The sequence below is a fragment of the Lactuca saligna genome, chromosome 7, assembly GCF_052625555.1.
Source record: "Lactuca saligna cultivar CGN05327 chromosome 7, ASM5262555v1, whole genome shotgun sequence".
Classification (NCBI taxonomy): Eukaryota; Viridiplantae; Streptophyta; class Magnoliopsida; order Asterales; family Asteraceae; genus Lactuca; species Lactuca saligna.
The window spans coordinates 13,006,388-13,017,493 of NC_136423.1; the positions used below are offsets into that span (position 1 = coordinate 13,006,388).

At 31.2% G+C, this 11,106-nt stretch overlaps 2 protein-coding genes across 2 annotated transcripts; one reads left to right on the plus strand and one right to left on the minus strand.

The window, feature by feature from the left end:
- Positions 1-227: 227 nt before the first annotated feature.
- Positions 228-3,254, minus strand: IM (Alternative oxidase family protein). Its single transcript, XM_078966503.1, has 9 exons — positions 3,051-3,254; positions 2,081-2,261; positions 1,878-1,971; positions 1,594-1,709; positions 1,227-1,335; positions 1,068-1,136; positions 910-981; positions 756-803; positions 228-659 (listed from the first exon to the last, which is right to left on the minus strand). Exons 1-9 carry the CDS (start codon positions 3,200-3,202, stop codon positions 421-423), a joined length of 1,080 nt encoding a protein of 359 aa, XP_078822629.1. The 5' UTR covers positions 3,203-3,254; the 3' UTR covers positions 228-420.
- A 4,830-nt stretch (positions 3,255-8,084) lies between these two features.
- Positions 8,085-10,816, plus strand: MRB1 (transmembrane protein, putative (DUF3537)). The gene is made up of 4 exons (XM_078965378.1): positions 8,085-8,575; positions 8,782-9,231; positions 9,458-9,767; positions 10,377-10,816. Exons 1-4 carry the CDS (start codon positions 8,174-8,176, stop codon positions 10,511-10,513), a joined length of 1,299 nt encoding a protein of 432 aa, XP_078821504.1. The 5' UTR covers positions 8,085-8,173; the 3' UTR covers positions 10,514-10,816.
- Positions 10,817-11,106: the final 290 nt, after the last annotated feature.

Here is an 11,106-nt window from a genome sequence, read left to right on the forward strand (position 1 = left end):
TTTTTAAGGTACAAATACTCAAGTAAGCTCATACATTGGAGCATCGATCTTCATAGAATATTTTGCATTTTGTGTGTTCATTTGCATAGTATAAGAGACAGAAAGAGTATATTCTTCAAGGATTTTGTTTTTTAGATCAAATACCCAAAAAAGGCAAATCCATAACATGATCAGAAAAATATGATAATATATTGCATAATCTAGTCAAAAAAAAGTAATCTACAAAGTAACAACAAAACCAAAATTGATATATAAGTATTACAACCAACAAACACCTAAAATGAAACACCCTTCCATGTTTCATATAAAAAAGTTATTTCACCTTTTTTAATATTTAAGCTTGTATCAAATCTCTCTCTACATATGTATGTATAAATCAGATACTACTCTCGTTACCTTTATTTACATGTTTATGTATGCTTATGGCTTAATATGGTTAACGGGAGGATTTGTGATGGATTTTTTTATACAATCTACAATACCTTCGCATTCTGCGCCAGGCAGAATGCACCCCAGATCATCTTCAGAAGAAACAGTTGTAACTGTTTCTTCTGAAGAATGAGGGGAACGAAGGTTCCCATGTGTTTGGCATGCTTTCATTGTCTTGCAATGTTCTGCTTCATCGTCTCTTATGTTCATAAACACATCATACATATTTTCTGAACATAATAATATATAAATAAATAGATAATTAAGTATGTTGCTATTTTTTTGTAATTTGATTGAAATTATTAGAAAGAATTAGATATTGTTACCTATTTTTGGCCTTCGGGTATTGGGAATCCGTGCAGTTTGAAATTCATCTGTATATAGATGATGCTAAAATGATTAGATACAAGAAATAGCAATGTACTTCATTAATTTTAAAGTACAATTGCTTTATAAGAAAATAGAATTAAAGTAACTTACCAAACAAGTACAGATCTTCTTCTGTGTAGTATTTCACAGCAACTTTAGATGGAGGAATTTTTTTCAATTCATCTGTTTACCAATTATTATTAAGGGTATTTTAGACAATTTATACCGAACTAAATGTAATCAAAATAAAATAAAATTAAGAGGCATACCTCCTTTTTCCTTGATAAATTTGTCATATGTTTCAAATGCATGGCCCTCCACACATTCCGAAAAATGATCTGCAGAATAAATCAATGAACATATAAATATCAGAAAATTAATTGTAAACAAGAAGTTATTATATATATTTATATATTTTTCAAACTCACACGCCATTCTTGGGCTCAACATGTACATAAAAACTGTCATGAAATAATAGAAGATAGCAATATGTTGAGCAAGAAACCGGTCAAACCACCATGCATTTCCTCCCAATTCCTGCAAAAAAAATATAGCAGATGAAAAGAAAATTAGTTTAAATCAATTATTGTTTAAAAAATATACTAAAGATAACAAATAGTCAAATACAAAAGTTTTATTAGTAATTTAGTATATACTGTTTGCTAAAACAAGAAACCCAATATTGGAATTAATATAGTGCAAATCTTAATATTAGGGATTTGGGTATCTTATTAAGTTTCAAATAATAATATCTTATGAATTATTAGAAGTGGAATCTTATATATGAAATATTACCTCCATAATAAGCAGATGATGCATCTCATTCCAGCTTTCAGCAAAGTGGACTTTCAAATACTCTGATCTTCTCCACCAACCAAAAGTCTCATACATGTGAAGAACAGACATAAAAGCTGCATTTTCAAAAATAAAAAACATCATTATATGCATAAAATACATGTTCTGTATACATCGCTTTCATTTTAGGCATAAATATTCAATGTTCATGTGATTCTTGGTCCACTAAAAACAAAATATGAAAAAGAAACTGATAAATTGGAAAAGAAATTATTAACACTTACCAAAATATGGGACTCTTGCTATAGTTTCAAGAACAAAAAAACGTGGATAGTCTCTATCATGATATAATGTGTCAAGTACTTTGATTACTGAATCCTGACATGAGAAAACCAGTATTATGTTTAGAGTGAGAAAACAAATTCTAAAGTCTAAAGGGAGCGATTTATGCATAAAGCATAATAATTTAATAAGAAAAGATGTTTACTGTAAGAAAGATGTTTATAGATTGTTCAATCTTTATGACCAATTTCTCCATAGAACTTGAAGGGGGCTCACTTGGACTTCTATTCTCTTCATCAGGAGAAGTTTTGGGTTGAAATGTTTCTTCTACAATCACTTTCTCCTCATTCTCTTTTAGGACACTTGCTTGGACCTTACATGACCTCCTATGTATGTGAAATTACAGAGATGATCAAGAAATTGCATGAAAATGAATTATAAACAAGTAAACATAAAACTTGTAACATAATTATAAACAAAGAGACCATGGATTATTCTTACATAAAGATTCAGATTATCCATTATTTTCTCAGAAAATTCAAATTCCTTTCATCCTCTAATAACAAGGTGGATTACTGATTATTACTCTTTGTGAGAATGTTCGGGAACTCAAATCCATGGCTTAGAAATGTAATTGGAGCATATCTGGGTACCAATTTCTGATACAATTGCAAATCCAAATTCCTTGCTCCTAAAACACTACACTAACATAAACAGGGACGTTGTCTTCTATTTCCCTCAATCAACTTAAAAACTGAGTAAATTGACTGGCCTAAACCTGAGTTTTGATCAAAGGTACTAGTCTTAGAATTCAATTTTAGCAGGATCTCAGTTTCTACGAGCTGAATTTTAGAAGAAAAAAATCATCATTCATCACAATCAACAATCAACAATCAACAATTCAACACTTGAATCACTTGTCTCATTCTAATTCAATATCGCAGGATCTCAGTTTTTCAAAAATCAATAAAATCATTGTTACAAGTAGCTTTCCGGTATTCATCATAACAAAATACCTTGTTTTCCTCTAATTTAAAACAATTACATCATTTCTCCATCTTAAAACGAATAGACTTCTCAGCTACAAAATAAAAAATTCATTCTCTAAAATTTGAACAGAATCTGAACTATTCACGAAACCAATAGAAAGCAAAACAATAAAAAAGGAAATTTACCTCAAATGAAGCCGATTAGGAGAACCTATTGAAGCACGAGACAAAGAACACGAACTAGCGTAAAATTTAAAACTACTTCTTGACATCGTAGATGAAGAAAATGAAACTGCGGTCGAGGAACACGTCGAAGAAGGAAAAAAAGATACCGCCATAGCTACTCTCTCCCAACTCCGGTGCTAGAAATCGAAGAATTTCTGGGTTTCGAACACCGAGCAGTGAAATAAGGTAACGTATAAGGACCAGTTTTGGTTATGTTAAATAGTTAAGGGGCTGAAAATGGAAATTTTAATTAAAAAAAAATCTTTATGGTGTTCTGTTGTCGTTTTGGATCGCCGTTGATTCGTAGTTTAGGAAGGCGCATATTCCAATCCCATGGGCGGCTGATTCATTGGGCCAAGCCCATTCGTATTATAAACGCGAACTACAAAAGTACACAGTATATTCAATAATTAAACTGCAAGATAAAAAATTAATATTAATTCGGTTTCATAATTTTGACTATTATTTAAAATTTAGGAAAATATGTTAAAAGCTAATATAAATATGTAATGGTTAATATCTTACAAAAAAAACTGGTAAAAATAGATTGTAATCTTGTTACAGTTAATATAAAATATATATTAATTTTATAACCTAATATGATAAAATGAAAAGATAAGACAACAAATTAGTTTAATATAAAGGCAATAAGTGTCATCGATTTACTTAAAAATGACTATTTTAAGGTGTTTTTATTAATAAATTGTGAAATGAGTACGTTAGAAAAATATATCGGTATGGTAATAATGTATTCAAATCTACTATAATAAATAAATGTTTCTTGTCACATGTCACATGCTAATTCAATTTATTAAATATCATTTTGTGGTTATTTTGAATTAATTTCTTTTCCACATGCCATTTTATGGGTTTTTCTATTTTAATAAATTCTACATAATATTTTAATGTAATAATTACAATAAATATAGTAATAAATGAATATCAATTTTATTAATGAACTTACATTTTTATTTCAAAATAACCAAATTAAAGCCCATTAGTTTCTTTTGTTTATTTATTTAAATTTAGAAGATAAAAAAAATCAATTTTGATAGTTCATTATTTTTCTTATTTTTTATAAATCCAAAGTTCTTAAATATTTAGATCTTTATAATTAATTTTTTTTAATTAACTTATGTAATATATGGATCTTAAACCTAGTATTTAATATCTTATAAGTTTTTTATTTAAAAAATATCATGTTATTTAAAAAAATATATCTTCTTACTTTTTTTAGAAATAATAAGTAGGAGAATATTTAATTTCTTTTAAAAAAAACTTATTGTTGTATAAGACCTTTTATAAAATAGCTCAATTTTTTTATTTTTCACAAAATAATTATCAATTTCATAGAGACAACCTCAAACTTACTCTCATAACAGCAACCTCAAACACAGCACATGAAGTTGGTTTTTTATAAAAGGTCATAACAGCAACCTCAAACTTACTCTCATAACAGCAACCTCAAACTTACTCTATACAATGAAATTTCCTGATGCCAATTTGTTTAAACACTTCAAAAATAAGATTGAAGCGGTGGGAATCTTCAAAAACCAAATCACTGGACAAAGTTTTCATCCCGTTTAAAAGAAACGGTTTTGTATCGGGTCCAAATAAGATCTAACATTTATTTATTTCTATCTGAGAAATTAAATATCATTCTATTTTTTTTTCTTATTTATCCTTTTATCCATGTAAAATGGTGACAACTGTTATATTTTGATAAAATTAATAACATTTTAAGACACACAATTTCAAATGAATAGAAATATAAATAAGAATATGGTCTGTCACTGGGGTGCAGCAAGGTGACCCCTTGGGCCCTCTTCTTTGTGCACAAGATTATAAACAATTGTAAGCTCCTTCTCCATATTTGGTACCTAGATGATGAGACTGTCATTGGGGATTCAGAGGAGGTGCCTAGAGTGTTGAACATAATTCGGTTGCATAGTCCAGGTTTGGGTCTTGAGTTGAGCATCAAGAAAACGGAGATTTTTTTGCCCTCATGTCATGGTAGGAAGCTTCGGGCTTCTTTGGGGGTGAAACTCCTTGGGGGGGGGGGGGCTGTTAGCAGAGACGCGGGGTTTATTAGCGGGCTGGCCATGAAAAGAGCGGTCAATGATGTTGATTTTATGGGCCTTCTTCCACAACTATGTGACCCACAGAGTGAGCTCCTTTTGCTTCGATCATGTATGAGTATTGCAAACTTTTCTTTGGTTTAAGAACATGTCAGCCGGTACACATAGAAGAGGCAGCGTTATTCTTTGACAAGGGATTGCGCAGGTCTATCGAGGATATGGTGGTATGTGGAGGCCCCTTCTTTGGAGACATTTAGTGGCGCTTGGCTTCCTTACCTATTCGTTTCGGTGGTTTGGGTTTGTACTCGGCCTACGAGGTTTCCTCTTATGCATTTGTAGCCTCGAGGGCCCAATCTTGGGCATTACAAGACTACATCTTACGTGATAGTGACATATGTGGTATGGAATCGGATTATCTATGTGCTATAACTCGTCTCCGTGATACAATTCCGGGATTTGACTGTAGCGGTTTCACTAATAAGGACACCCCCCCTAAATCCCAAAAAGCTTTGTCGTGTGCCCTTTTTAGCAAAATCGTCCAAGATATGGAAGTCAACTTCGATATGACTGTTAGACAAAAAGCAGTCTTTGAGTGTCTGCGGGCGCCTCATGCTCAGGATTTTCTGCTAACTATCCCTATTGATGTCTTGGCCAGCATATGTCTCCTGTGGAGTATCGAACTATCCTTCGTTACCGCGTCATGATTCTCATATTCTCAATTGACGAGATATGCCCTATTTGTCGCAAGGCATGTTTGGATACCTTTGGGGAACACGCGGTTCATTGTAGAGAGCTCCCTGGTTTCAAGTATAGACATGATGTGGTTCAGGATGTTCTCTTTGATGCTTGTCGGCGTGCTGGTATATCTGTGAAGAAAGAAGCACCAATGAACTTTTTGACGGACCCGCAGGATGACAGGTCCACACTTAGACCGGTTGACATTTTTGTCTTTGGATGGATAGGAGGGAAGCATGCGTGCGTGGATCTTAGTATCTTACTGGTGTCTCTTCTCTCGTTGGTTTGGGGAGCGGAGGTTTCGCAGTTGGGCATGCCGCTTTGAAAGTCACTGCGTGCAAAGTGGTAAAGCACGAGAATGCATGTAGAGAAAATCAACATGTGTTTGTTTCTTTTGCATTCGATACATTTGGTTTTCTCGCATCGGTGGAGCTCCTTAATAGAGTCGAACGGGTCATGCATTCTAATGTCATATCTCCTAGATCCACAAATGTTGTTTTCAAAAGAATTGGTTTTGCCATCCAGAAAGAGCTAGCGGTGCAACTTGTTGCTCGTTTGCTTTCAATCGATATGTATTGAACTGACAATTAGTTAAACTAAAAACAAAAACAAAAAGCTTGTTAATAAGAATATTAATATCTTAGGCTATCTAATAGGATCCGAATAACATATTTTAAAATCCGGGCTCTCTCGTATTGGTTTTCAGATCGAATATTTGTTTTTTATGCACCCCTAACCTGAGTTGAATTCCATCATGTTTGAATTTTGACTTTATTTTAGTTTTCAACCTGGATATTAAAATATTTAGAAATTAAAAGAGAAAAAGCAAAAGCGAAATGGACGTAAGCTTGTAAAGACGTAAACCACATTACCACAGAAAGATTGAATTATAACACGTACTCGTGCAACTCACCACCTACCAACAATCCTTTATGTTCACGAGCTTGATTACAACTCATCGTACCGGTTTCCATCTCTCTCACCGCTTTTGTTTTCAATATTTCAAATGTTGGATTAATAATCATATTATTTTAAGGGTGTTTATTTAAAATAAACAATTTTTCAACTTATAAATTTTGTTAGCTTACAACGGCATGAAAATAAAGTTTTTTTTAAAAACATGTTTGAATTAGTTTATCCGGTGTTAAAACCTTATAAATTTATAAATATTTTTTAGTGTTTGTCAAAATGATTAAAAAAAACTTTCTAAGGATATAGACAACTATAAGTTATAAATAGTTTTTGGTTATATCAAAAATATTTTTTAAAAGCTATGAGTTATTTTTTAAAAAATATTTATACATCCTCTTACTAGACTATATATATTAAATTATTATAGATTTTTAGATAATTATAATATTATCAGTTAAATATGATGAATACAATATAATCATTTTTGTATACTATAATATACAAAATATCCATGTATTTTATGTTGTTTTCATAAATATCTAACAAGTGTATCATTAGAAAGTATTTCATTTAGATTGTTTTAGTCTAAATTTTTCAAGTGTTGATATTAAATCTTGTATACTTTATGTTACTTAAAACCAATAAATATAAATTATGTTAAATTACCTGATAATATATACCTGTTGAAATCAATAAATATGTAGGGATGAATATTTGATTTTTTTTTTTTAATTTTCAACACTAACTTAATTTACAACTACCATCAATGTGATATTGTGGTAATTACCTAAAAATTAAACAACAGACAAATAAAAATGTCTCATGTTAGACAACTATCGTTCAAAAAGAAACTAAAGATAATTCACAACTAATTTGGTATTTTTATATTAAAACATAATGTTGATAATGTAACTAAAACTATATTAAATTGCTTTTAACAAATAATGGAACAAACAATAATATGAAGAAATTAAATTATAAAATATATTATTATTATATGATATGATTATATATTGAGAAATCAAATATTATTTATTTTCTTATTTAATATATCAATGTAAATATCAAAATAATAATAATAATAATAATAATAATAATAATAATAATAATAATAATAATATATGTAAAATGTTATTATTTTATTTGAGTAGAAAGATAGATAAAAATCAAATATAGAAATATAGAAAGAGATTTTATTTTTCTTACATGTTAGATGCATACATTTTTTAAAAGTTAGTTAGATATGACGTGATATATGTAATCCTCAATATATACATTATACAACCACCCTTCATCATAAACACAATCTCCCTGTTCGCGGATTCTTTTCAAATTTGGAAACAATTTGATCCAAATTCAATGGCGGATTCACGAGAGACATTGTTAACAGAAGTAAACAACAAAATCAACATAAAATCAAATTACTGGATTATCGATGCTCTCGAATCCAGGGGTTTTTCCTGGATTTTTTTCGACCAATCAAGTCTATGGAAAGCTGGTCTCTCATGGTCAATCTTCTTCCTCTTGGCGATCTGCGTCCCGATTCTATCACACATGGTGTTTCAGTGTTCCACCTGCGATTACAACCACCGCCGACCATTTGATTTGATTGTACAGTCGTCGCTCTCTGTATTCTCGGCTATTTCGTTCGTCAGTCTCTCGTCCTTCTCTCGGAAATACGGTCTCCGGCGATTTCTGTTCCTTGATAAAATGTCTGATGTTAGCGATAAAGTCCGGCATGGATATTCCGATCAGCTTCATGTATGTTTCCTGGAATACTTCCCAATTACACTTAATTTTTTTATCGATTTTAGAAATTCCTGTATAAATATGCATCGATCATCACATTTTAACTACAATTGCCAAAAAAATTAGGGTTTAAACCTCACATCTAGGTATTTGTGCTCGATTACAGATTTTGGTTCCTAAAATGTTCAAATTGACAACATGAGTGTTCATTTATGCAGAAAGCAATGAAATTTTACTGTGCATTCGTGGTTCCTTGTTTCCTAGCTGACGCTATATACAAGATATGGTGGTTTATTTCTGGAGCACATCAAATACCTTTCATCTCCAACATCTACTTAAGCCACACCATAGCCTGTGTCCTGCTTTTGGGGTCTTGGTTATACCGTACATCACTGTTCTTTCTTGTCTGCATGCTCTTCAAGCTCACTTGTTCTCTGCAAATATTCAGACTTGACGATTTTGCTAAAGTGTTTGAAAGACAAGGAGATGTAGGTTTGATATTGATTGAACATCTTGCAATCAGAAGAACTCTTCGTATCATAAGCCACAGATTTCGTGGATTTGTGTTATCGACTCTCATACTTGTTACAGCTAGCCAGTTTGCTTCCTTGCTTGTGTTGACTCGGACAGGCTCACTCGTCAATATTTCTACTGCTGGAGAACTCGCGGTAATCCTTCACTCACTAACCTTTTTTTTTTTGTCCCTTTTGAAATTTATAAAAAATCTATTAATTAATTTTGATTAGAAAGTTATACTATCATAATAAGAGGTTGTGAACGAATTTTATTCTCTTTCACCCGTATTAATTGCTATTTTTTGATATATTGAACCAAAACCAAAACCATCAAATTATTCCACAACACAATTATATTGACATGTTGTAATGATTGTAGTTGTGCTCGGCTACACTTGTGAGTGGGTTACTCATATGCTTGCGCTATGCGGCAAAGATCACACACAAAGCTCAATCTGTGACAAGCTTGGCAGCCAAATGGCACACATGCGCCACCGTGGACTCATTTGATGACATTGATCCTATTGACGAGACTCCATCTACTAACATTACTTCCGAGAGACAGAATTACAATTTTAACCCTCAGTCACATTCGGATAGTGAAGAAGGAGATGAAGACGAATTGGACAATACAAAGTTAGTTCCAGTCTATCGGCATACAGTCTCGTTCCAGAAGAGACAAGCCTTAGGTGAGTTCCGTTATTTGATACGCATGACTAAGCTAAATAGTTTAAAGCTTAAACTGGTCGATAAAAAGAATGGAATAATTATAACTGTTTCTAATCTTAGAATGACTGGCTAATCCTTCAACAGTCGTGTAAAATCAGACCGAAATAATTCTAAACTGAAACTAGTTTTAGTCATAAACTGATTAAAAACATATATAAAACTATATCTAAATAACTTGTTATATCACATGTTTATTCAATCATTTTGTAATTAAGTGAAAATAAATATTTAAAAATTTCTACGAAAATATTATTAACTTTTTACATAACTTACCATGACTTCTTAGAATATTAAGTCATGCTTTTAGTTTGTAATAATAAGTTATATACTGTAAAAAACTAATATATTTTCTAGGAGGTTAACTTATTGTCAAACTAATTACTAGCCTATTGTAAAACAAGTCTATTTAAATTAAATAATCCAAGACGGTTGAAAACAACCTTAAAAAGCTTGTACATTCTTGTCTAGTGTAACAATATAATCTTAATCCCTAAATTTTTATAAGACTCTTAATTATGGTTGCTTTCATATCCTATTTGATTAATATGATTGGATTGTACATGTTGCAGTGACATACTTTGAGAACAACAAAGCGGGGATTACAGTATTCGGTTTCATGTTAGACAGATCATATCTACACACAATATTCGCGCTTGAAATGACTCTAACACTTTGGTTACTCAACAAAACAATAGGTTTCACATAAACCCTATATCCACTATGTACAATGATCACTCAAATGAATTGCATAACCAATACAAGGTTAGCTTTACTTGTGTCATTTTTTAATTTGGGCAGTTTACGAAATAATTTGTTGTTATACATATCTAACTTGTTAATCTGCTTATTTGTTCAATTTATGATAGTATAGCCATAAAACACAGTTTATATACGCAAAGAAATATGTAACGTGTTTTGATTTATTTAATATGTAGGAATTTGTAATATTTTAATTAAGCTCAAAATATAGCAATAATAAACATGATTCTTGAAGTTGTCTGTGGAGGTATCAAATAGACACATTGATGTGTCAACTCTTTTCTTATATGTTTTTTTAGTATTATAAATAAAAGGTAATGTGATTGTGTTTGTTTTGATCTCATTTGTTCATCAAGTTATTTGTTTTTTAACTATTTTTTTGTATTTCACGGCTTAAACATTCAAATTTTACGTCATTAAAACCATTTTACGAGTTTTGAAGCGGTTAGTTCGTTACAACATTTATGTGGCATGCCACGTGTCATTTTAGTGACCATAACATGCCTAAGTTGTTTATTTTTTCTAAAAATCCACTTGTAA